The sequence below is a fragment of the Branchiostoma belcheri genome, unplaced genomic scaffold (assembly GCF_001625305.1).
Source record: "Branchiostoma belcheri isolate BF01 breed outbred unplaced genomic scaffold, Haploidv18h27 scaffold137, whole genome shotgun sequence".
NCBI classification, from domain to species: domain Eukaryota; kingdom Metazoa; phylum Chordata; class Leptocardii; order Amphioxiformes; family Branchiostomatidae; genus Branchiostoma; species Branchiostoma belcheri.
The window spans coordinates 454,432-480,670 of NW_017802791.1; the positions used below are offsets into that span (position 1 = coordinate 454,432).

The 26,239-nt window shown below is 41.7% G+C and overlaps 2 protein-coding genes across 2 annotated transcripts in view; both read right to left on the reverse strand.

Moving 5' to 3' along the window:
* LOC109464339 (mucin-like protein) overlaps positions 1–22,316 on the reverse strand; it is a 30,820-nt gene extending 8,504 nt beyond the window's left edge. Inside the window, exons 1-20 of the mRNA XM_019761287.1 lie at positions 21,974–22,316; positions 14,681–14,818; positions 14,049–14,143; positions 13,381–13,473; positions 12,823–12,951; positions 12,106–12,273; positions 11,752–11,871; positions 9,414–9,544; positions 8,657–8,786; positions 7,673–7,813; positions 6,784–6,887; positions 6,214–6,307; positions 5,331–5,567; positions 4,594–4,777; positions 3,859–4,087; positions 3,328–3,481; positions 2,480–2,620; positions 1,801–2,048; positions 967–1,132; positions 440–706 (exon numbers count right to left, since the gene is read on the reverse strand). Of these exons, the coding sequence (XP_019616846.1) occupies positions 440–706; positions 967–1,132; positions 1,801–2,048; positions 2,480–2,620; positions 3,328–3,481; positions 3,859–4,087; positions 4,594–4,777; positions 5,331–5,567; positions 6,214–6,307; positions 6,784–6,887; positions 7,673–7,813; positions 8,657–8,786; positions 9,414–9,544; positions 11,752–11,871; positions 12,106–12,273; positions 12,823–12,951; positions 13,381–13,473; positions 14,049–14,143; positions 14,681–14,818; positions 21,974–22,068 (3,064 nt within the window). The 5' untranslated portion in view covers positions 22,069–22,316. The remainder of the gene's footprint in view (positions 1–439; positions 707–966; positions 1,133–1,800; positions 2,049–2,479; positions 2,621–3,327; positions 3,482–3,858; positions 4,088–4,593; positions 4,778–5,330; positions 5,568–6,213; positions 6,308–6,783; positions 6,888–7,672; positions 7,814–8,656; positions 8,787–9,413; positions 9,545–11,751; positions 11,872–12,105; positions 12,274–12,822; positions 12,952–13,380; positions 13,474–14,048; positions 14,144–14,680; positions 14,819–21,973) is intronic.
* A 364-nt stretch (positions 22,317–22,680) lies between these two features.
* On the reverse strand, positions 22,681–25,782 carry LOC109464365. Its single transcript, XM_019761313.1, has 4 exons — positions 25,683–25,782; positions 25,216–25,308; positions 24,100–24,393; positions 22,681–23,405 (listed from the first exon to the last, which is right to left on the reverse strand). Exons 3-4 carry the CDS (start codon positions 24,137–24,139, stop codon positions 22,864–22,866), a joined length of 582 nt encoding a protein of 193 aa, XP_019616872.1. The 5' UTR covers positions 24,140–24,393; positions 25,216–25,308; positions 25,683–25,782; the 3' UTR covers positions 22,681–22,863.
* Between the last annotated feature and the right edge of the window lie 457 nt (positions 25,783–26,239).

Here is a 26,239-nt window from a genome sequence, read left to right on the forward strand (position 1 = left end):
GTCGGCGTAATTTTTTCTCTGAGCGACGCGAGTAATATGCCGCCGCGAGGGACGATTTGCTGCCGAGGGACTTTTTGCCACGGAGAGAAGGTTTGGAGCGCGAAACCTTCTCTCCGTGGCAAAAACTCTCTCGGCAGCAAATCGTCCCTCGCGGCGGCATATTACTCGCGTCGCTCAGAGAAAAATTACGCCGATGCCCAACAAGACTGCGAAGGAGGCTAGGTTATACCGAATATACTGATACAGAATGATACAAATGCAGATACAGAAGCTGGCGTGTTACGCCGAAGAGCGGTTATACCCGGAGTATACTGATACAGATAAAGATACAGATGCAGAAGCTGGCGTGTTACGCCGGTGGATGGTTATACAGAGTATACACATACACATACACATACACATACACATACTGAATGCAGCTGAGATAAAGATGACTCACCACGAGCAGACGTCTGACTTGCGAACTCCTCCTTCCCCTCCACAGTGATGACCGCCACCTCCAGGTCTCCCGTCTGGCTCACATCGAACAGGCACTCCGTGTCATTGCCACAGATCTCGCGCGCTCTGGTCTCCAACTCCGGGTCACTGAAGACGATTTCGTCAGTGTACTCGGGCTGGTAGTCGGCGGAAGTAAAAGTGTCCACGTCTTCTCCATCCTTGTAGAGAAACATGGACTTCTTGGGTCCATCTTCTGTCGTGACCCGCCCTGGATTCAGAAAGAGATTGAACGTTAGCTATGACCTCTGAACACAGTGACAACAGCAGGTCTTGTTTTTAAGATTCTATCTGCGTACTGTTGGTGAAACTGTTCACATTTTCCTTGTGTTTGCAGTAACATAGACACTTTTTTATCCATCTCACCCATCTGTTGCTTGATTTGGATTCATACAAATTACTGAAGTTTCTTTGAAACCCTAAACGAACGAGCAAGATCCCCGTTATTCCTAGATAAAGATCAGAACTTACACGAATTTCCAAAATCATACAGCTCTCGTTCCGTGGAATCAGCCGAGAACACGGTTCCGTCGAACGCCTCGAAGTCGTTAGCCGAGTCTCCGTCCCACCGGCCAAGCAGACCTCGCACCTTCCCGAGGAACTCAGGAGGGGCCGAGAACTCCACGGCCAGCATGCCCTGGGCGGGGTAGAAGCATCGCAATCAGCCCTTACAGACTTCACGCCCTTATCCATACTGCTCTTCGACTCTTCCAGTCTCACAGACAAAAAATGCAGCACTGATTGGTGTATAAAAACTCTGTACTGTCTATATTGGAAAAATATATTTTTTTTTTTACAAACAGAAGAAGAGTTTCACGACCTCATCATACCTTCGGCAAAAGATTTTAACCCTTCCGGTGGACGAATTATAATTTTTTGTACATTAAATTCGCGAATAAGAGCCAAATCACATCACTTGATCATATTCTCCACCCAATGGCGATGATAATAAGAGTGATATTTTAATTTCTTCACATAAATTATGAAAAGGGTTATTACATGAATAAATTATGTTAAATATGTTCAAATTCACATAGCTTCAAAATGCGGCAAGTATTCATTTTCCAGCAGTTATTTATCATTATGACATTATTATCAACCACATGCAAATTGGGTCATCACAGGTGTTTCAAATGAATTTTATGGAACAAAAAAAATTAAAAATCAACGCTACCGAAAACATAAATCTTCTTGCTGAAGGTAAATGTGTAAATAACCATAAAACCACGTGTTGTAACTAGTTGATCACACTGCCTTGACAAAGGAAGGCGCTTCACAGCAGAAAATCACAAAAATATCTTTTACTTTCTTGGCGGAGATTTTGACGGTCACCCCACTGAGGAAGACGACGAGAATGGAGTCGTTGGAAGGTTTGAGGATAACGGCGTTGTCTCCGACCTCTATCTCTTCAGTGTGTTCAAACACCGAGGTGTCCGTCATGCTGCCGTTTACGTAGAGATCCAGACTGGAGTTGCCGACTAAGTTTGTCTGTATGGGGAGTTTTCCTCTCTCGTAAATGACAACTGCAGAGATGACAGTTGCATGGCTGCTTCCTGTACAAGTAAATGTAAATGTAGAACAGTAATTACCTTCGCCAAGAAGGCAAGAAGGTTATGTTTTCAGAGGAGTTCGTGTGTGTGTGTGTGTGTGTGTACATTGTATGCCTCTCTCTGTGTGTTTGTGTTTATATAAACCCTTTAACTCGAGAAGGCTTTAATGGATTATCGTCATATTTGGTAGGTTGGTAGGTCTTCAGAAGACCTCAAAACTAATAAATTTTGGGCCCTCTGGCGGCTTGTTTTAGCTTAAATGATGCTTGACATAATCATATGACAGTTATGCAAATATTGATTTTTAACTTAAAATTTGCATAATTCATGAGGAAATTCTATAAATCCACTGCATTAATTACATCATAGGACCATTCAAGCTAGTGACATATGTAATTGAGAACGAGTGAAACACAGCTGTTACGTATACGAACCTGGAGCAAGAGATGTCCGGCCTTGAACCTGGTACTCCCCGTTGTCGACATCAACGATGATGTATTCTCCCAGACCGTTGAAGGTGTAACTTTTCCCGTCCAGGGTGTTGAAGTGGGGATCCCACCAAAACCACGTCCAACCTGGAAGAAAAAAAAAAAGATGCCTCAGAAGAAAACTTTCTATCGTGATTATAGAGGCAAGAAAGAATTTTCCTTTGATGTTTTAAAACAACGGAACACATTTTATGAGAGGAAATGGGTGGTGGTTTTGAAGTGAAGACAATTATTTTGAAGTCCAAGCCAAGAAGAGATGATGCAAATAAGTCAACTTATTTGCATATAAATCAATAGTTTGTGCTTATAAACCTGTAATTCTCCTCTGGTCTCTAAGTCACTGACGAAAGCTAGTGGATACTAGCTGAAACGTCTGACCGTTTCCAAAATCATATCCAGTTGCTTGTCATGATGATGAGTACCTGCTTTTTGGGGTATCTTATTACCGGATGTCTGACCATGTCTGACCTCAGGTGACTCCATATGGAACTATGTTCTATGTTCTATTCAGCATGTGCAACGGGTAAATTGTACATTGTGGCACTTACTGCATCAGTTTAGACTATCGTGTAAGCTATATGATAATAGCGTTAATGCCCCGCCCTTTCTCGGTGAATATTGTGTGATAAAGCCTTGTCAGTTGCTTTAACCACCTCATAAAGCCACCTCGCTCGCTGCGCTCACTTGGTGGCTTTATTCTGTGGTTATAGCAACTGACAAGGCTTTATTACACCATATTCACATCGGGGCGGGTCATTAACCCTTAAATGATATCCATATCAAGATGTACTCACCGATGTTTACCGGATAATGTCTACACCCGGTAGCAGACGACGGAGTAGTCAGCGGTCGCAGAGTTTGGAACCTCTGACAATACCAGCCGCCTCTCAGACCGGAGGCACCGACACAACAGCTCTGGTAGGCCGCCTCGTCAGCAGCCTGGTTATTCTGTAACAGTAAGGATACACGGTTGGCCAAAGTGTGTAATAAACAAGATTGAGATAGTTCTTCTTATCCGACATAACATATGCCTTGAGGTTCTTTTCAGCGAAAGATGCCTTTGAAGATGCTAGGGTTACGTAAAACTGCATACGTGTTAGTTCTTCAAGTTGATGTACACTTCAAATGCACGAAAGAAAATAGTGTAAAATATGTGTCTATACAAATCTACTTGGTAATTTGAGGTCTAAATATTACCTACTCACTGTAAATATTTTTACTTGGATATTTGCTTGGTTGTAAATATGTTTGGATATTAACCATAGATTTTTTTCATATTTTCGTACATCATCATCACAAGATGTGATGAAAATTAGACCACTCACAATAACAAGATGCCCCCCTGCGTGACCGGTCAGAAGAGATCCACCACCAATCCTGCTCCTCCACCTCCTCCAATTTCGCCCGGAGTTTGATTCCGTCCACCAGTACGCTCTGGAGTAGCAGCAGGTCCGGGACATGATGAGTTTCTCCGCGCCGACAAGCGTGTGGACACGCCGCCTGCTCCTGCCGCAGAACCTGGACTGGCCGAACTGAGAGCTATACACGGTGTACCTGCACGCAAAGGACCAGAGACCAAAAGACTGTAAGAAAGTGCCTCTCTCTCTCTGTCTCTCTGTTTCTCTCTCTGTTTCTGTCTCTCTCTCTGTTTCTTTCTCTCTCTCTGTCTCTCTCTGTTTCTCTCTCTGTTTCTGTCTCTCTGTTTCTGTATCTCTCTGTCTGTCTCTCTCTCTCTCTCTGTGTATCTCTCTGTGTTTCTGTCTCTCTCTCTGTCTCTCTCTCTGTCTCTCTCCCTGCTAGAGTAGTTTGCAATCAATGGCACGAATATGTTGTTTTTGGAAGCGGGTGTTATATAAAATACCACGAGGGCGACCAACCACAGAGACAATCTTTTAAATACCCTGTTCCCACAAACTAATTCGAACTGTGAACTTGATAGTTGTAATTTGAGATGATGGCAGTGATAATAAGGCAATGGACATAGTAAAAACATGGCAAACGGACTTAGAAACGCTATACATATCAGATGACATATCTAAAGTGTATCAAAGTACACTAACGTTGGATCATGGAATGCCTGTTCTGCGGAACAAGGACAGGAGGAGACGGGAGGTAAGGCACTGTAGCCGAGCAGCTGAGTAGGATCCTCCACTATCTGTTGTCTCATCCACCGTGAACACTCCACCACCGCCGACTCCGGTACAGCTGTGTTCTCCTGCGGCTGGAGGGCGAACTTCCAGTTTCCTGCAGAAAAATAATAAACCGAAGATTTTACGCCTCCTTGAATTATTCATAGTTTTGTGCACATGAGTTTCTTGTGTTATTCATTATTGTGAATTTCTCGCTGATTCTGTGTATACTCAACAGCGGCGCATAATTATATATATATAAAGGCATTGACTTTCTTAGTTCCTACCATTAACTTCCTCAAAACCCGTAAGGAGACCATTTTCATCTCCAATTCGATTTCATTTCTCTCTGTCCTCAGGGGGACCGTTTTTACCTCTGATTCGGCTTTCCTGTCAGTATGTGGTTGCACCATTTCCTACCTACCATCCAGTGACTTATGCTTAGGTCACACTGAAATTATATTGGGTTGGGTGACAAAAAATTCCAGTACAAAAAAGAAACCCCGATAAAAAGCCTAAAACACGCCAAAAATAACCCAAACCCAAATCTCTGCTTGCAGAGTATGCATTTGCCTCGAAACACATGTCTCTAAACTAGTGTATCCATTATCCAGAAAAAAATCCTGCAAATTCACTACTAATTTGTGCTGTTAAAACCTGTAGCTCACCTCCGTACACCTGCCACAGATACCTCATGGACACTTCCCTCGCGGGAGGAAATCTCTGCCTGGTGCAGTCCTGTCCGGAGAAGTCAGCTTCCCTGTTTCTGCTCCTGTACACGAGGCTGGAGTTGGTGGCGGGGGTGTAGGGGTAGCGGCCTGTCCCGTCTCCGGCACTGTAACCTCCCACAGCGACAGAGCCGTCAGACTTCGGACACTTACGCGTTCCTCCTTCCCTTGCTTCGTCTGCAAAGTGCATTTTACAATATTGATATGAATCTTTATTACATGTTCCTGCTCAGACGGGCTAAATGCACATACACGTACAAGAGTATGCAAAACATGAGTATTTCATACTGGAACGCTATATTCTAATGCAAAGTGCTAGGAATCTATACATTACAACAATAGTATATACTACATATCTTTTTGAAACATTTCGAAACATAATTACATAGTTTGTCTGCTATACATTCGTTCTTGCATGACATCGAGTCAATTAAACGTGTCCTGCTTTGACATTTTTTTTTCAATTTTACTGTAGTTACCTTAAGACTTGATGTTGAGTTTAAACAGAAATGAATGCACGATTCTACCCTGTGTGCCAGACTAGTATCGGGCCGTTAGCCGTTTTCCTTCGGCAGCCAAGAGCCCTTCGCCCGCCTATCTAAATACCCGATACTAGTCAGGCACCAAGGGTAGCGCGATTCTTTACTAGAGAAAGAGTTTAGATCATGTTCTCTAGAACTATTATTGAAGTCATTAGATAAAATAGTTTCATAATTTTGAGGAACGGTTTCTCTTTACTATTTGTTGATAAAAAGGGTTGCTGCGATGGTTCAGACTTTTTTTAGCTGCAGGAGTATAGTACGTGAAAATAAACAGTCCTTACCGGTGCTTACCCACTGTTGTTTCATTGCGGGATATACAAACGTAGCGTAGGAGTGGGTCCCGCTGGTAGATATGGCCAGTTGGAAATCGTTCACCTGAAAATATAGATATATAATATTGCTTATGAATTACTCTCGCTAATGGTTACTCTACAAGGTGATATACATTATGCACTGAGCTTCTGCCTCTTCCCATACGAAGGAATATGTATAGTCTTCGCAGACACAAGTTTGTTTACAATCGACTGTAAATGTGTATTTTGAAAGACTATATTTGATTTGATTTATTGAAATTGCAACAGTGCAGTACACGCGGAACAGAGGCAGCTATATTGCTGGTGTTGTGTCCCGCACATAGAAACGAATACTGGACAGACAATACTCATTTTCACTATTAAAAAGTCGTGTAAAGTGCCTTTCCCAAGGGCACAAGATCGGTGGCATGTCAGGACTCGAACCCGGAACTTCTTGATTCCGAGTCGCGCACGCTGCCGTTGCGCCACACGACCCCATATTATAGCTACATGGAAAGTGGCTCGGACTCCAGGTACCGACCTTGCTGCAGAACTTACCGGGAGCTGGTCGTGTGATCGCGGGCACACCCCGCCGCCATACATGCTGCAGTCCGGGGGCACCCTGGTCCACGTCACCACTAGCGCCCACACCGGTTCATAGGCTAAAACAAAGGTACCACCTTGATTTCTATCACCACAATGTTATTTTAGACATAGTTATAGCTTTAGACAAATACCTTTCATTATGTAGATTTTAGTTATTTCATACTCTATTTCAATGTTCTTTTATGTTTGTAATTTGCAATTAGCCTCCGGACATAAATAAAAGGTTGTTTCACGATGTACACCTCCCTGAGGTGTATATGGTGAGATAATCCCTGGACAGGTGAGCGTAGGTGAGCGGTCATCATGAGCGTAGGTGGTTATTGGACGTGATTAATGATACGGTCTAAAAAATGGTCGGTTATTCTAATAACCGACAACTTTTGGGGTTACGACCTGATAGCCAAAAGAAAATGGAGCCCTCTGATTGGTCGACGCACATCGTGCAAGAGAACTGAGTGTGAGTGAGTGAGTGATTGGTCGACGTCTTCTGACTATATGATAATTTGCAATAATTTTGCAACTAGTCAATATAACCAGAGCCCACGATACACACGACATATTGCCAATGGCGACTTTTCTTTTTTGGTCACGTATCTATGAATGGTCGCCCATTCCATTTGTTTGCTAGATCTGTTGTTACCATGATGCTTCTACATTTATACAATTGCCAAATAGGTTATTCAATATGTTGCTATTGTATACTGACCTGTTGTTAGCCCAGTGGGTAAAATAGTACAATAAATCTCTTTATTAATTCATAAAGACATTAAGAAAAGACGTAGTAGATAATTCTAATTACCTTACACTGATAGAAGTTTTACTTATGAAGTTTGTGGCTTACTTGGAGAGAAGTACCCAGGTGTCGATCTCCCGTCATTCCTTGCCCTCCGCAGCACCTCGTCTGTGGCCGGTTTCCCGTCGCCTCTCTCGTAGAAGCTGTAGTAAATCTTCGTCCTCTCATCTTCAGGAAGATTGTCTAGAACTGTAAAGGCACAACAATATTAAGTACCCAGTCATCGAAGTAGCCAGCCTCTTCAAGTCTTTGTTTTTTTCTCAAAATTGACTGTTACAAACTGAACATAGAAACCGGGAGAAAAAAACATATCGACCAGAGGTCCATTTTGTCCAGGGTTAATTGAGAAAGAATATCGCTTTTTGTATTATTTGATTGCATGTCCTAAATATACTCTATACACTGGACTATCAGATTCTATTCCAGCACGTACCACAAGTGATTTGAAAAGCAAATCGAAATACATAATGACTTGTGACAACCCCGGCATGCTATACATGTGGATATATATCAAAGACTGTATAGATATCAACTCCTCCAATGATTGTAAAAGTTCATTCCTATCCCATACTAGCCACCCACTCTTGTATTATTTATGTCAGCCTTATGAAAATGCAGTTAATATGTCTAATGTATTCTAGTCTTTTCAACTCCCTCTCACATCTTAGTAATTGTATAAATGTATGAGGCTGTATGAGAAGCTAGATTTGGTTTATTAAAGACTAACAGGAACATAATTCTTCTTTACTTGTCAAGTAGATCATAACCCAAAATATGTGTCCATCACTGTCATATGAAAGACCATCTACGGTAAATGGAATTCGTCCTCTACTCTACCTACACTACAAAATTGGCAGATTCTTTGCTCTAGAGTGGGGTTATGTCTTCCTGATTCGATTTGCAATTTGTGACAACTGACTCTTAGTTTTGTAATGGTGGATCTTTGGCGAACATTTGCTAACTGTATAATCGGAGTTTATTCTTCGCATTTGCAACTTTGATATCGCTGTGGATTTTGGATAGTTTACTTACGAGTAGCGTTAGACTTGGCCAGGAAGGGTGCCAGAACCGCGGCCCTGCGGAAGCCGAAGGTGTTCTGTATCAGGGCGGGGTTCCGGGGGCGTTTGATATGATCGAAGCCGACGATGCCGTTATCGCAGATCTGAAACCGAACCGGATCGGAATATCCGTATTATTGTTCATTGCATCATCAAAAGCTATTGTACATACGTGTTTTCATTATAAATATCGCAGGACTACATGCTTACGCAAGGCCTTAAATCATTAGCTCGCTTAGAACCTGAATTCAAAGATCCCCTAGATCTAATTGTTCATTCTCTGGATCTGTACATGCAGTTCAATCTTGACGCATTAGTAGTAAAATAGATACTGCTTTCCTTTCCATAATCAATATCAAGTCATTATCTGTTTGTTAAAAGAATTCATGACTGTCATTTATGAATCAATTGGCATCCCTGGTGGGTGTTTGCTGTCTCCCGAGCCATTCATGGCCACGAAGGGCCGTCTTTGCCCATTCGTTTGTTTGTTCTTTTTTTTTGTTTATCAACTTGATTCATCACTTCACTATAATATTACAACTGAAATCAAGTTACTGAAATCAGCCTGGGGGTCAGGTTTCATCGAGGTCGTGAGGAAGAGGTCGGGGTCAGACAAAGTATAACAAGATGAAAGAATGATCAACGTTCTACTGAGTTCATAGACAACACTACCTCCCACACCGAACCACGTACAAGATAAGAGCAAACTATGATCAGAAGTCCCAGCTTACGTGTATCTGGTGGTGACGCCGTCCAAAGAAACGGAAGCCTTCTCGCGGCAGAGACTCTCCGGTGCAGGTTGAGAAGTCCCACCGACGGGGCGTCTCGCCAGCCTCCTCTCCGTACGGATACATGTCGTCATCTGGCGGTAAAACATAAAAGTTCGAAGCTGTTAGGCTGGGGTTAAATCTATAATTTGCCATTGTGTGTGGACTATCCATATTAGGCCCTTTTTAAAGAGGCAAGGTAAAGCTGGCCTGTCCTTCTTATAGATGCTGAAGTATCTGAAGTCTACGCGCCAGAGATGAGCATACTGGTACAGTATTGTGTGCAGTCTGCAAGATTTTTACGAATTCTATTGTACCTATTCACTTTGAGCTGCACAAGCCAGTATTCCTAATAATATTCAGACGACAATAAAGAAAAACATGATAACAGTTTGCAATCGACACAAAAACTCACTAAAATCACAGCAAGTGCCCCAGAATCCGTCGGGACACGAACACGAGTACGAAAGGGGTGTTCCACCGTTGTGACAGAACCTGTTACAGGGCTGAGTCTGAAGTTCCGGTGGCCTACAGCCGCTGGCCGTGCGGGTCTTGATGCCTGCGTTTCCGCAGCGCGCGTTACAGGTACTCCATTCATTCCAGTGCCAGGTGCACCGTCTCACTAATCCATGTCCTCTACGCCTCCAACACGTCGCACGGTCCGTGTAGACTAAAAGAACTGCACCTAAGGCCAGAAATGCCCGGACGCCGCACATTTTGGACACAAACTTCCTCTGCCGTTTTCAAACTGTCAGCTACTTCCCCCTGTGTCTCGGACAAGTTCTGCCCTGAGCGAGGTACGTTATTTGTTGTTGAAGAAACCTTAAACTGCAAGCTATTGTATGACGTTTGGGGGGTCAGCGAGTTCTTAAAGGCCTTGGGTTTCGCAACGGGTTTTAAAATAGCGTGTGCTCCTCAGGGTGGGTGATCGGGAGCCGATGTTTTGGCATCCGAGTGAGAGAGTGACCTTAGGGCTTACGTGTAGTTAACATGCTGTTGTTTAGTGGTTTTTAGTGTTTGTTTTTTGTGTGTGTTACTTGTGATGTTATGTTGAGCGGAACTGTAATCCTGCCTTCTGGCTGTCGGACTACACAAAAGAACAGGCACACGTCATACCCTACCCTGACTCTGCCGGGGAATACCCTGAACCGACCTGGCTCGCTGCCAGGAGCTGCTATTCAAGCACGTCGGCAGAACGTACTGCGCCTGCGCAGAACCCCGTATTTTAGCGTTTTTCGTTGGGTTTTTGGTCAACGTTGCATCAGAATTTTGCCTGTTGCAGAGGATATTCTTTCCGACATAACATTTGGAAACTACTGTCGAAATGCTAACCTTATATGAGCGAAAACAACCTTATATGAGACATTCTGCCGAAATGCTATGTACAATACATAACGGGTTTCGCGCAGGTGCAGTACGTTCTGCCGACGTGCTGGCTATTCATATCCCAATCATGACACAAAAATTATTCAACTTCATGGCGTCGGGTGGCGTACTGGTAGAGCGTTTAACTATGAAACGGCGAGACCCGGGTTCGATCCCAAGTTGTGCCCTGGACATGTACATGCGCCCCGAAGTTGTGAAATTGGGAAAGGTACTTTACACGGCTTTCCTCAAAATGTGTGGAGCAAATATGTTTTATGTATCGTGTATATTACGGGATTGTAAACCCTGCATCAATTCAGCGCTATAAAAGTGTGCGACTGCAAGGGAAATGTTTCACCAATGAATCATTTGACCAACTACCGTCACCATGGCGGTGTCTTTTTGCGTTGCCTGTTTTCGTCGAGGTTTAAATTTCCTTGTTCTAAAATGCGCACAGTGTGACATGGGTCACTTCAAATGTTTCAATAGAAAATCAGCTTGAGCTTGAAATTTTCTTTAATTTTAAGGACGACTATTCTTCAGTTAAAGATATCATTAAAAATAAATAAAATTAAGATTCGAACTTTACTACTGGATAAACAACCGATTAATAGATGTTTTGAACTAGACAGTGTCTGTCCAACACTCTTCATTCGTAACGGGGAAAAATTAGGCCAGCTATATATTGTATTCTATATAGATAGAACATCGGTCTGTATGTACATTTCAACGTCAAAACACGAGTAGTTGTGGATGGATCTTTTTGATATTTTGTATGTAAGTAACTGTTGTGAATATGAAAGTCAAGCTCAAAATGGTCTATCGGGCTTTTTCAACGGTACTGCAGTGGGCTGTCTATCTATCTATCCATCTATCTATCTATATATCTGTATATCCATGGATAACCAATCTTTTCAAACGAATCATGGTGTCCTACCTCGGCATATCCGCCCGTCCACCAGACGGTAGTTACGGCGGCAGCTGCACTCTCGGCCGCCAGCCACGTTGCGGCAGAAGTGCTCACAACCACCATTGTTTGTGGCGCATTCATTAATATCTGGAGATAAACGAAAGCAAATAAATGGTATTAGCGTGTTGTCACAGTTTTGTACAGTACTGTCTTACTTGAAGGAATAAGATACAGACTGCATCGGTGGTTCAAGCAGGCATTTTAGCCCATCTCTGTTATGTTGTAATGTTATCTGCCACTCCACAGTATGCAGTCAAAACAAGATAAGACTTCACGGGTAATAGTGACGGCTGGTTGAGCATGAATGTAGGACTTTCATACCATTGCAGGTGACAGAATTAGAAAAAAAATGGTTACCTGTGCAGGTATGGCCGTCGGCAGATAAGGTGTACCCTGCATCACAGGTGCAGTAGTACGACCCGTGCGTGTTGTGGCAGTTCTGTTCACAGCCGCTCACACCTCTAGCACACTCGTCGGTGTCTGGGATTTCTGGGGAAAATATTAGGACGCTCTTCTTTAAAATAATGCATACAAAATACTGCATGATACCATTTATTAAATATTATGATATAGCCAGAAGGTCCCATTTCCTATTGGTTATGGTGAGATAACCACCTCATAAACCACTTCGCACACTTGGTTTATTCGGTGGTTATCGCACCTGACCAGGGATTATCTCATCATATACACTTTGGGGCGGGGCATTACCCCTTTTTTTCGATTCTGTTTGCTCTTTGATAACAGGAAAGTAGTTATAACTTATTTTGTATTCAATGAAGGTGTTTAGCAAAAAGAATATTGAATGACTTTTTTTTTTTTATCCAACATGTAATCACCAGACGTGGTGACGACACACTCAAGTTTTTTCAACTTATATTAATGCCGCCACCAACACAGGGGACAGATACATGACAGGACAATACTCATTTACACCTGAGCTAAGTGAGGAAATTGAATGACTTGTAGATGAAATAGTTTTTGGAGGTAGTTGGTGGTACTTCTTACACTCTATCAAAGAGAGACAATGTTGTATCGTACCGTGGCAGACCGTCCCGTTAATAAGATGTAGCCCGTCGTTACAGGTACAGTTGTAAGACCCTTCTGTGTTGATGCAGGCGCCGTTCTCACGGTCACACTCGTCTGTCTCATACCAGCACTCGTCCACATCTGAAAGAAATAAAATACAGTTTCTTAGTGGGTAGCTACAAAGAAAGGAACATATCTCAGATCTATGTTCAGCATACCTTCGTACGGCTACATTTATGACAGAAAAAGAACTTAATTGCACGACAATTGTACAAAGTACAACGCATAGCAACGACTACTAAACGAAAAGGGTATAGAATGAAAAAAAAACATCCTAATTACTAAACATCTAGAGATAATACTGCATACAGTCAAGTAGGGCTAATTATCAGTTTCCGCATATTTTCTAATAACAAAACAATATGAAAACCGCATAACCTGGGACGTGGGCCTGCTTTGTTGACTAAAGGTACTACGTTTAGGTGAGGTGATCAGTGATAAAATATACACTTTACATATGGCCTTGCCACTGAATGTCAATTCACGCTAATAGCATGAGGGGAACATTACCGTATTCGCACTGCAGGCCTTCCCAACCTTCATCACATTCACAGAGGTTCGTATCCACACACAGTCCGTGTTCACATGGGTAGTAACAGTCGGCTGCGAGAAACAGAAAGATTGACCAAAAATGTTTAAGAAAAAAATGCCAAATGATTCTAATTTGGTCAAACTAGTCAATGATCCAATGATATGACTTTGTTAATGTTGTGAATGTAATCTGTGTCAAGTGGAACATTAACATATACAAATTTTGCAAATAAACACTTTATTTGCACAATCAATGCAAAATTGCTATAATTACTCATTAATGATGGGCATTTCATACTTGTGAGATAAGTAAGTTTTTTTAAAGGTTGACATCCCTATACATATATCATGCTGATGTAGATGTCATTTAATTTGCATAATCGATGGAATTTTGATATGAAACCTAGACTAATGATAGGATATGACTTCCACATACACCTATATATTTCGAGTTATGAAAACTATATATAGAATAGATCATGCTACATGCAATCATTATAGGTCTTCAAATTCTTGTTGCCTTTAATTAAGAGGATCTAGGGTAAAGGACAACATTTGTAAGATAAACATTGCCAATTTCTCTGCAATAGATTGCCTGCAGAACACTTTATACAAAAACATTTAATGAAAAAAAGTTGCCTTGTTACCCTGACAGGTGTCTCCGATCCTGTTCCAGCCGACACAGCACTCGTAGTCGGTGAAGTACTCCGTGGCGTAGACAGTCACCAAACTTCGGGGGTTTCTAACCATGAAAAATCAGGTTATAAGAAGCAACTATAAATCTCAAACTGATGCAAACATGCTCCGTACAAGTCACTGTCATTTCAATAGATTTATAAAACAAGAAGTAAAGCGATTGATGAATGAAGTAGCACAATGATAGTCTAAAAGCTGGCGTAGTTATGTTCACCTTCGCATAAGGAAAATGTATCGTTTTGCTCATTTTCTCCTTCCTCTGCTTCTTCTCAAACAAGTAAGATCAATGACCTGAACTAGACGCCTGTCACATGGTAACTTGTGTTGGGTTACATTATGTTGCAATTTTTTAGTAGGAGGGATTTAGATTCCTGTCACCATGTATATGAATGTGTTTAAGTTAGAATTAGCAGAGCAGACCATATGTAAAGGTTAACATTCTGCCTTTGCTTTGCAAATATTACCTTTCTAGTTAGAATAGTATTTTCAAATGCCATATTTGTCCATAGATATGGGTAAGCACGGTGGTATAATAAAGTATGGGATTATAACATAATTGCCATCATTGCAAAACGCCACACACCTGGCCTTTGTAACTCCGAAGACGTCCCACATCCTGAGATAGTCCCAGATCCCTGATGACGGTTGCCGTCTCCTCCTGTTCTCTACAGTGTACATGACCTGTCGGGACGCCTGACGTGTGCACACAGCGCCTTCAGGCCTGTGGGAACAGAGCACGGTGAACACAGGTTTGTATGTTTTGTCCTATATTTCATTGGTTTGATTCCTGCTAAACTTTTTTATGCCCCCCCCCCCCTTTTTTTATTAATTTTTCAGTTCTAAATCAGGTCATTAGTCCTTGACGTCTTCTGTGCTGTTGTGGCAGTCAGGGTTACATATAATTAGTACGCATTAGTGTGTTTCGGTGCGCTGCGATGCGTTCATGCGAGACATGCTCCCAACTACATACAGGCACTGTAAATGTGCAACCCATATATCATATTTATATGGGTCCAGCAGGACAAGGGTTAACATAAAGCATGCTAGCAATACCCTCAATAATTCTAAATATCCAGGGGTGTTTCAAAGACTGCCTCGGGTGATGAGGACAGTAAACTACGTGATTGCACGCTAAAAACAAAATGAACCCCCTAAAGTACTGTACAAATAGAAAAATAACATTAAAGAAGGTAAAGGATACCTTATAACCGGTAGTGTAAACAATATATTCATTTCAGGTTCTTGATTTATCGATATACTTGTAAGTTAGTTCATTACAGACACTAGTATCCACTTGTTAATCAGCATTTCCTCCTTTAGTCCAAGAACTTACAAATCAAACATCGGGCAAATATAATGAACGTTCTATTCAAATTTTAATTGTATCCACTTGTTTGTAGGTATAGTTGTACAAGGTATGTTTTTTTTATATTCCAACATCTATTCACAAGACGTGGTGACGGCACACTCAGTTTTTTTTCAACTTATATTAAAGCCACCACCAACACAGGGGACAATACAATACTCATTTTCACCTGCGCGACGTAAGGAAAGTCATGTAAAGTGCCTTTCCCAAGGGCACAAGAACGGTGGCATGTCAGGACACGAACCTGGGACTCCCTGATTCCGAGTCAAGCGCTCTGTCGCTACGCCACATGACCCCACGTACAAGACATTACGAACGTCCTTTTTTGTGCCAAGAAAGAGTCACCCAGAACAGGCCTGAGCTTGTTTTTGGTAACCATGCATGACGTGTGGTTGGTTGTTTACGTTGATCCAAATGAACAACAAGGCTATTGTCCTTTTGTGTTAAGCCGACGTCATTGCTGCAGATCAAGTAATGGATATGTCCGTCCACATTTAACAGTGCGATATACATAATTAGTATACTATAAAAGGCATGAAAGGATTTGGAAATATTCCAAGCTCATAAAAGTAGCAGTAGCAGTAATAGTAGACTTGTTTATATGTCCACATCAACAACCACTTGACTGCATGATTGGCCCCATTACAGCCGTGACGGCTGAATAAACAATGCTCGTTTACGTAGCTCTACACGCAAAGGTATGGGTCAGTCCAAAGGTAGACGGGTACGTTTCATTCTTGGTATTGATATGTGTTTTCCCCGAAATCTGTGTTTTTGGACTGTCACGAGAAGCCTTCGAGTTCTGTATCTGTATAGCCAGTATAACCGCCTTTCGGCGTAACACACCAGCTTCGCAGGCACGCGGCGCGGCGGCAGCTGGCTATATTACACCGATCGAATTGTTAAACCTAACCCTTGAACTTCTAGCTATAGACTTTGTTTAAAGCTATCTATTGACAATGCCCCTACTGTACTTGGTGATAGCGAGTTCCACTCTGCGATAGTTCTATGAAAGAATGAATTCTTGAACACCTCAATCCTTGGTTGATAACTCTGGTACTTGAGTTAAAAGTGTCCACAGACCCCAGACGCTCTAAGCGTAAAACAAAGAATAAGTACACGATGTAGAAGAAGATTCTTTTTCATGGTCTTTCATGGTCACCGATGAAATGCCTACTACTACCTACTGTACATGTATTTGTAGTGTGCACCTGTTTTGGGACATTGTGTTTTGCTCGTTTGACTTATATTAAGAACGTCTTACTTTCCCCACTTAATCTTGTAATAGAAGGGGCTTGACGAATCCAAAAGCTACACATGAATAGAACAATTACCTTTATCGTCATCTACCGGCTTTTATCAGCCGAGACCAAGTTATCATGTAAAAGCCCCTGTCAAGTATTGCTCTTTCTAAGCTATAAAGAACCTAAAAGACGCCCGAAGAGCAGCAGAGTCAACAAAGCTATCTGTTTTTTTTTTAAAGAGGCACAACATATATTTTCATTATATATTAAAAGCCTTCGAGTTAAAAGTCTCCACAGAGCTTGCTCAGTCTCCTCGTGACATTTCATGGAAAACGAGATTATGCCCGTAGCCCGTAGCTGGGGGGAGGGGGTTCTTCCCACTGTCTGAAAGACCAGCGAGCACCGTACGCACGAGACGAGCGCCGAAGCCGCGAGTTTCCTAAGGATCATGCCCCCGGAAAATTTGAGCCTTCTGAAATGGTATTTCCTGCATTTTTAGAGGAGTTCAATCAGAGATAACTCTTTATTCGATGGCAAAGTGACCAGCTTATCTAGGATTCCCGTCCCGCTTGTGATACAAATCAATCTGTCTTTTAAAGAAAAATATTGGACTTTTAGGCAAAAAGACCTTTGAGCCTTGGGGGGGGGGGGTTTCCCAACGGGCATGGCAAATGCTATAAATTTCGTCATCATTGGAAACAGGAACCTGCTAAAAGGCGTGAAGCAAACTTGACGGAAAGAGGAACAGTAACTCACACTGATGTTTTTTTTTTTTACTTTTAAAACGGACATTTTGAAAAGTGCTCGTATTACAAAGACACAACTCAATTAACAGTTGCCATATATTCAACTTAGAACCAAGAAGGTAACATGTATATATCGTTTTCTAGACATATTAGTTTAGTGTCAATATGTTACTAACGTCGCCAAAACAATCGGGATTACTCGGCCATCTTGAGGCAGAACGCAGAGTTTGAGGTTTTAAGATTTCATAACCACGTGAAACAGGAACTCACGAAGTGGATTTCACGTCTCTCACAGCAGTCAAACCATTGAATTGTCTGGAAAAGTTAGTTAACACCGCAAGCACTTGAAAGAGGAACTCATCATGTTGTTTTCGACTCTGCGTTTCCTCATCTTACCCTCCTTGCTAAGACGAAGATACACACGAGTACCAAATAGAGTCAACATTGTCCCATTTGTAACACGTCTAACAAAGTTCAAAATATGGTGAAACTGTGGCTCGTGAAATTGAAAGCAACCTAAAGACATTAAACCACATTATCCCCCTGGAGTACTATACAGTACGAGAACTTACAAATCAAACATCGGACAAATGAAACGAACTTTCTAAAGATTTTTTATCAACTAGTTGGTTTGTCGGTATAGTTGTACAAGACATTACGAACGTACTTTTTTGTGCCAATAAATAGTCACCCAGAACAGTCCTGAGCTTGTTTTTGGTAACCATGCATGACGTGTGGTTAATTGTTTACGTTGATCCAAATGAACAAAAAGGCTATTGTCCTTTTGTGTTAAGCCGACGTCATTGCTGAAGATCAAATAATGGATAGGTCCGTCCACATTTAACCCTACCTAGACCGGGCTTTTTTTGACATGGGGGGACCTTTTGACCCCCCCCCCCTAAGAACTCGCGAACGGTATGTCGTATGACCACCAAATTTTCAGAGAATGGTGTACTAGTGAAAATTTATCATATCTACAATTTTTATGTCGTTATGACGTAATATGACGTCATTGTGACGTCATTAATGTGATTTTATTGGCCAAAACCGTCTAAATAGGTTTTTCCCTGAAAACTAAATGGTATTCAACATAACTGTACCAAAAGTGTTTATGACAGAATATTAGGGTGTACTAAGTCCTATGTTGCCCATAGCAACACCGGTGACGTCATAAAATGACGTCATGCATATTTAAGATATCCGCCATCTTGGATCATTAATCTTGAATTTTCAAAATAGTTTTTTTCATGATAAAGCCTAAAATACATTGTAAACATACTAAAGACCTTCATTTAAACATTTTTGGGAAAAAGAAATGGAAGTATTGACGAAATTTTAATGAAAATAACCTGTATATACCTGTTCTAATGATATGGTCCGCCATCTTGAATTTTGGCCAATGACGTCATCAAATTAGCATAAATTATGCATATTTAATGATAAAATTTACATAAAATTATATGGGATGTTATTAATATTAGAAATCATGAGTAACTTGACATAAAACCCATAAAATTCTATTGTTGAAACAAGAAGTACTAAATTTAGCAAAAAATGCCTGTCAGAAACCCGTTGCCATGGCAACACAAAAAATTATTATCTTATTCCAATGATAGAGAATTGTTGCCAACAATATTTTAGGAAAAGTCACCAAGTTTGGCCGTTCTACGGCTAGCCGTTCAGACGCTAGGTGACATCAAAGTTGCCGCGGGCACTTTTAGCCCCCCCCCCCGGTCTAGGTAGGGTTAACAGTGCGATATACATCATTAGTATACTATAAAAGGCATGAAAGGATTTGGAAATATTCCAAGCTCATAAAAGTAGCAGTAGCAGTAATTGTAGACTTGTTTATATGTCCACATCAACAACCACTTGACTGCATGATTGGCCACATCACAGCCGTGACGGCTAAATAGCAATGCTTGTTTACGTAGCTCTACACACATAGTTATGGGTCAGTAAAACGTTAGACGGGTACGTTTCATTCTTGGTATTGATATGTGTTTTCCCCGAAATCTGTATTTGTGGACTGTCGCGAAAAGCCTTTGAGTTAAAAGTGTCCACAGAACTCAGATGCTCTAAGTGTAAAACAAAGAATAACTACAAGTACAAGTACAAAGAATATGTAGAAGAAAATTTTTTTCATGGTCTTGCGAGAACGATGAAATGCCTACTACTACCTACTGTATTTGTAGTGTGCACCTGTTTTGGGGCATTGCGCGTTTGACTTAAATTAAGAACGTCTTACTTTCCCCACCTAATCTTGTAATAGAAGGGATCAACGAATCAGGAAGTTACACATGTCTAGAACAATTATAGCCTTTATATCACCATCTAGCGGCTTTTATTAGCCTAGACCAAGTTATTATATATTTTATTCTACACGCCCCTGTCAAGCATTGCTCTTTCTAAGTTATAAAGAGCCTAAAAGACCCTCGCGAGTGAAACACTTAAAAGAAGAGTTATTTGGGTTGTTTCTTTGAGAAGACGCACAACATACGGATCAAGATCAGTAACTCGAAAGTATTTGCTTCTGAATGTCTGAAGGACCAGCGAGCACCGTAGGCATGAGTCGAGCGCTGAAGCCGCGAGTTTCCTAAGGGTCTTGCCCCTGGAAAATTTAGAAAATTGAGCCTTCTAGATCTGGAATGGCATTTTCTGTATTCTTTAAAGGATTTACAACTTTCAGAAGAAAATCAGAGATAACCTTTTATTTAATGGCTAAGTCACCAGCTTATCTAGGATTCCAGTCCCGCTGGTGATACAAATCAATTTGTCTTTTAAAGAAAAATATTGGACCGTTAGATAAAAAGTGGACCATTGAGCCTTTGGGGGGCGGGGCTCCCAGATGCTATAGATTTCGTCATCATTCGAAACAGGAACTTGCTACAACGCGTGACTCGGTTGGGTTAAGGCAGCCTATGGCCAACTATGATTAGTATTTCATACATATGGCTGTAACTTTTGATAGCTTGGTCGCACCACAACTTAACTTCACACAGTTCTAGTAGTACTTGAAACGCATTGAGTAAAGGTTATTTTGTTTTTACTACTTCTGAATTTTTGGGTTAAAAATCAACATTTTGGTTAAAAAAAAGCTGTTTACTTCATGGCTTTACGCCCAAGCGGTAACAACACCTTTCATCATGATATTTTACAAGTAGAAAGCCAACCCCCTATTTATTATTTTTGTCCGAGGCTATTTTGTTTTAAATGACAGTTACACTGTTTTTTTGGGCCAAAAACGACAGAAACAGCTATTTTTCTGTCATTTTTCGTTAAAAAATCGCCACAGTTAAACAATTTCGACTTATATGCAAAATAGCCTCGGATAATTTTGATAAAAAAGTGATAATACGTAAACATGGATTACTCTAAAGATGAATTATGTTGTTTTCAGCTGGGCGTAAAGCCGTTTAAGGCATACTCCGAGAATAAAATGCGTAACAACGCGGGTTTACAGGGAAAACATACAAATGACCGCCGGTAACCCCGAATTCGAACACGCGTTCTATTCGAATGACGTCATATCGAACATGGTGGAACATGATTCGGGTTCGAAACATGTATGTGGCAATCGTGCAGACACACGCCCGAACTCGAACATGAATCAGCCTAGGCCGCCTTAACCCAACCGAGGAAGCAAACGTGACGGAAAGAGGAACAGTAACTGATACTGATGTTTTTTTTACTTTAAATTTAAAAAGGGACAGTTTGAAAAGTGCTCGTATTACAAACACACAACTCAATTAACAGTTGCTATATATTTACCTTAGAACCAAAATGTTATATGTATATGTCGTTTTCTAGATCGGGATTACCCAGGCCAACCGTCTTGAGGTAGAGAGCGGGGTTTAAGGTTTAAAGACTTTAAGTTTATAACCATGTGAAACAGGAACTCACAAAGTGGATTTTACGTCTCTCACAGCAGTCAAATCATTGAATAGTCTCGAAAACTTAGTCAACACCGCAAGCACTTGAAACAGGAACTTGTCATGTTTTTTCCGACTCGTTTCCTCATCTTACCCACCTTGCTAAGATGAAGATACACATGAGAACCAAATAGAGTCAATATTGGCCCCTCTGTAACAAAGTTACAGAGGAAGTTAATGTCAATCATTCTAAAGTCTAACAAATTTCGGGATAGGGTGAAACTGTGGCTCGTGAAATTAAAAACAACCTAAGGATGAACATCTAGGACAAAACGTTGATTCAACCTGAAGGAAATATAACAAAACTTCTGAATGTCAAGGTCGAAGCACGGGGCGTGTGGCGTAATGGCAGAGTGCTCGACTCGGAACCAAGAGGTCCCGGGTTCGCGTCCTGACATGCCATCGATCTTGTTTCTCTTGATGACACTTTACACGACGTTCCTCACTTCGCTCAGGTGAAAATGAGAATTGAATTGTCCCTTAATCCTGTGTTGGTGGCGGCATTAATATATGTTGAACAATTCACGTCTTGTAATTACATGTTGGAATATTTGAAAAAAAAGTGCAACAAGTGGAACATGTACTCACCCACGGAGTTGGGCCGAAGCGAAGTAGACCATCCCAAGAAGTAGTAGCAACGGAACGTACAGAGGCTTGTCCATTTTGAATGGCCTTTTCTTCATGTACGTCCAAACTCACAGCCGCCCCGAGCATGAAACCGCGCAAGTTACAACACAGACTCCGCTCTACCTATAACGTACTTCTGATTGCGTCTCTGGGACTTTCCAACCTGCTAACTTGGACTAAAAGGAAGTAACTGTCAATCATTCTGAAGTAAGTTCAGACCGCCCAAGTTAAACACAGACCGGGCAAGTTACAACATAGACTCAACTCTTCTTATAACGTACTTCTGATTGCGTCTCTGGGACTTTCCAACCTGCTAACTTGGACTAAAAGGAAGTAACTGTCAATCATTCTGACGTAAGTTCATACCGCCCCCTCGTCAACATGACACCCCCGTGTCTTTGTCCTCTGGTCATGATCCGTGTCGGTGAGTATGTACACCCAACACAAATTACACTTAGCCTTTTACCCAGGCCAACAACAGGACTGGTGTTACGTTTCCAGTGTTCAGAGAAGCGGACAGTCGTACCACGAATTCGGTAAGTGTTGACCGCTTTTTGACAAACCCCAGTCATACCTGACCATAATGATCATGTCTGCATAACATGTCCATGAAAAAAACAAAGAACGAGAGAACAACAGGACATCTTTTCATTTCTTTATTGTGCAAGTTATAGCCACACATTGTAAACAAAATCAAAGCAACAAAGCAAACAGTGCATCCGTGTTCCACTCCACACAAGTGATAGGTGCTGGTTGTTACTACAATCTTGGATCCTGTATGGGAAATTCTACATTTGACTACGTACGACAACTCATAAATTGATGAAATAGTTATCACTTAATGCTACACTTCAGCAGCGCTTAGATCTCTCCCAATCATTGCCAGGAGCCATGTTCAGTGTTTTATAAGCATCATCTTGTACGGGTGGCGCTTTCTGAATATCAACGTCCAAGCTAGTCGGAAATGCAGGAATTGTACCCGCGTACGAAATACTAGCTTTCGCAACGCCTACATCATCCTTATGCGTTATGTCAACCTCTGGCATTCCGGCTACAGCCGCAAAGCCTGTGGTAGCTCTGTAACCTTCCGTCGCCACATATGGTGGCGGTGGGCTAGGCGCTTCGCGAATTTCTTCAACGTACACGTTATTGTAAGTGGAATTACCCCAGTGCATGTGGCTGTAGCCGGGTGGGGAACCATGAGGTTGACATTGTGGAGCTCCAGTGTTTGCGAACCGTTGCTGTCGGCCAGCTTCTACGGGTGTCGTCTTCTTCTTCTTCTTGCAGTAGATGAAGATACTGAAGATGACCAGAAGCACCAGGGCCCACCCGCTGATTACTGTTGCCCAGATACTCCAGTCAACGTTCTGGAGTTCTGGCGATCCCCCTGGAGCTGTAAGGAACAAGGGACATCATTATCACCATCGTCATCGTTGGCGGGCCAGGAACAGTGTTAAAAACCAAACTGGACTTTACAAGAAGCCTTAACCTGTGTTTCACACTTTACCCACACATATATGAATGATAAAGAAACTGTGAGGGGGGGGGTAGAAAGGAAAGAAACATAAACAAATACTTATTGCATAACGCCAACCTCGGCCTCTTTCATTGTACTTTGAAATAGAACTAGCACTGCACGAAAACCTAGATTTACCGATACCTGTATAGTTGTGTAATGTTAACATTGCTTTTTCTTTAATAAACACTTCTGAACTTTACAATGGTAGTAAATGAAGGCCAAGTAGGTAATACCGGACTTAAAAAAGGGTTGTAAAGGAAATTACTGCAATTGACCTTTATTTACTACCATTGCAAAGCCAGATACTGTGTACATCGTAAACATTACCTGAGTTTACAACCTTTGGTAAACTCAACTTTTCGTGCAATGTAGTGAGAGAAAAGGTAGGCCGGCGGCCTGGTGCTTTTAAAATAGAACAAAAAAATGTATTTTCATGTCATCAAAAATGTAGTTAAATGTAAGAGTAGTGTTTTCACATAGATACCGGGAAAACCAAATCTAAACATGAGAGAAAAAATAAAACTTGATACATGATGTTGAAGATCAGGCAGGTAGAATGAGTACCTACAAGTAGTTTTGTCGGTCCTCAGTAGTCGCCTTGTAGTCATGCTGGCTGTAGTTGTGGTTTTGGTGGTTCTCTGTGTAGTTTGGGTTGTTGTAGCTGTGACACAGTGTGCAGGAATCTCTATAGCCCCCTGTGGAAGGCCCGCCGGTGTACTGCTGATGTCGGAGGTTGGAGAACTGACGCAGTGTGTAGAGTTGATGAGGTGGAAGCCGTCGTCACAGGAACAGGTGTAACATCCATCGTTGTTGTGACAGTTGTGGTGACAGGCGTGGGTCTCATACCAACACTCGTCAACGTCTGCATTGGTGTCAAATTATATCCTATTTACCCTGGATGCCAAAACTAGTATCGGGCCGTTTGCCGTTTTCCTTCGGCAGCCGAGAGCCCTTTGCTCGCCTGCCTAAATTAGCGCTACGGGGTAGTTGAGCCTGAGGGGTTTGTCCGGGTAGGGCCCGCCAAACTCCCCCCGGGCTAGACTCCCCCGTAGCGGTAATTTACACCAGCGGGCGAAGGGCTCTTGTGGCCCGGAAAACGAGTTCTGGATTCCAGGGTATATCTTATTTAGCGTGTATACATTTTTCTGTCATCAAGAGCTGCGTTTTTCTATTAATTGTTTCTCTATGAGGTATTGAATAAACTGTAGACCTTTTAAATGGTAGCATATTTTATATATCTCTGTATGACAAAAGTTCTGAATGAACTTTAAACATTTCATAATTTTGTATCTTAGGTGTTATTAGATTTATCCACTTGATTGATCTTAATACATTCTGTAAAGTCTGACGCTAATTCAGTCTGCTGACTGCTATGTCAGATCGTGTTGAGTTCCTTCCAATAAACCAATCATAATCATCACCATCAACTAATGACGGAGCAAAATGGAACTGACACTTTTTTGAAGAGGGGTATATTTTCCCTTTGTCTTGAGGAAATGACTTTTTTACAGTGAGAGTGCGGCTTCAGGAAGACTTCCTCGTTAATTGTTTAAAGATTTCGCTTCGAAAATAAAGAAGCTTCTCCTTTCTGTCAATAAGGAAGTTTGTTTTCAAAAGGGACCTTTGTGCAAATGTAATTAGTTGCTTGAAAAGACGAGGAAGCATTACATGGAAAACATCTTACCTTGACTACAGTCATGTCCTTCCCACCCAGGCTCACACTCACAGACGTTAGTGTCCACACAGGTGCCGTGTACACATGGGTAGTAGCAGTGTACTGGAATGTGAAGTAACCAAATTTAGTATACAATAGACTTATGATTTTGTAGGAAGATGAAACATGAACTCAACACACATATATCGCAATGGAAATATATAATTATGTGATGACCATATCGTATTTCTTTTACTTTTAAATCTTATAGATGACTAATTTGTCACTAAATGTTCACTGTGTACAAACTCTATCGAGTGCTTAGGTGGACAATTTCATTGTGACTGTGTTATTTTACTGTGACATATAAATTCTCATACCAAGAGTCGAATGGGTAAAATGAGTTGCCACGAAGTAGTTCACCTAGTCCTGACTCCTTACTGTAAACAGGACTGTTTATAAAACAAAAACTCGTGACAGTGCATCACCACACTTACCGCAGGTGTCCCTAACTTGGTCCCATCCGTCACAACACTGACTGTCGCATACACTACCAGGTGGACTGGAACAGTAGACAATAGTTTGGTAATTTTTTTTTTTTACTTAGTGCTTATTGGTCGCCACGTAACAATGGGGTGATGAGGTCACGGGCCTCATCACAGGGAATGGCGCGGAGTGATCTGGCTCTGACGTCAGGCGCCATTCTGCCAAGTTCTGCCGGAGGAGTTGGCGTGGTTACCACCTCCCGCCCAGCAGCTACTTTATCTCCACGCTGGCAGCGTAGACCTTTCATCCTTCAACGACAAGACAGAACTCTATATGATTACTCGCCTCACAACCGGACAGAACTTTCACCTTCTCTACAAGCTGGACTTTATTGCATGCCATGTATACTGTAGAATAGTGGCCTTTTGAGCCTTTCATTCCCATATTTATGCAATGTTCTTTTGCTCATATATATTTAGATAGGAGAGCACTAGGCTTAGGAGACATGTTTGACTGAACTTTATTCGTTGTTGACCTTAGGCAAAGAGCACGCCACATTACACGTCGT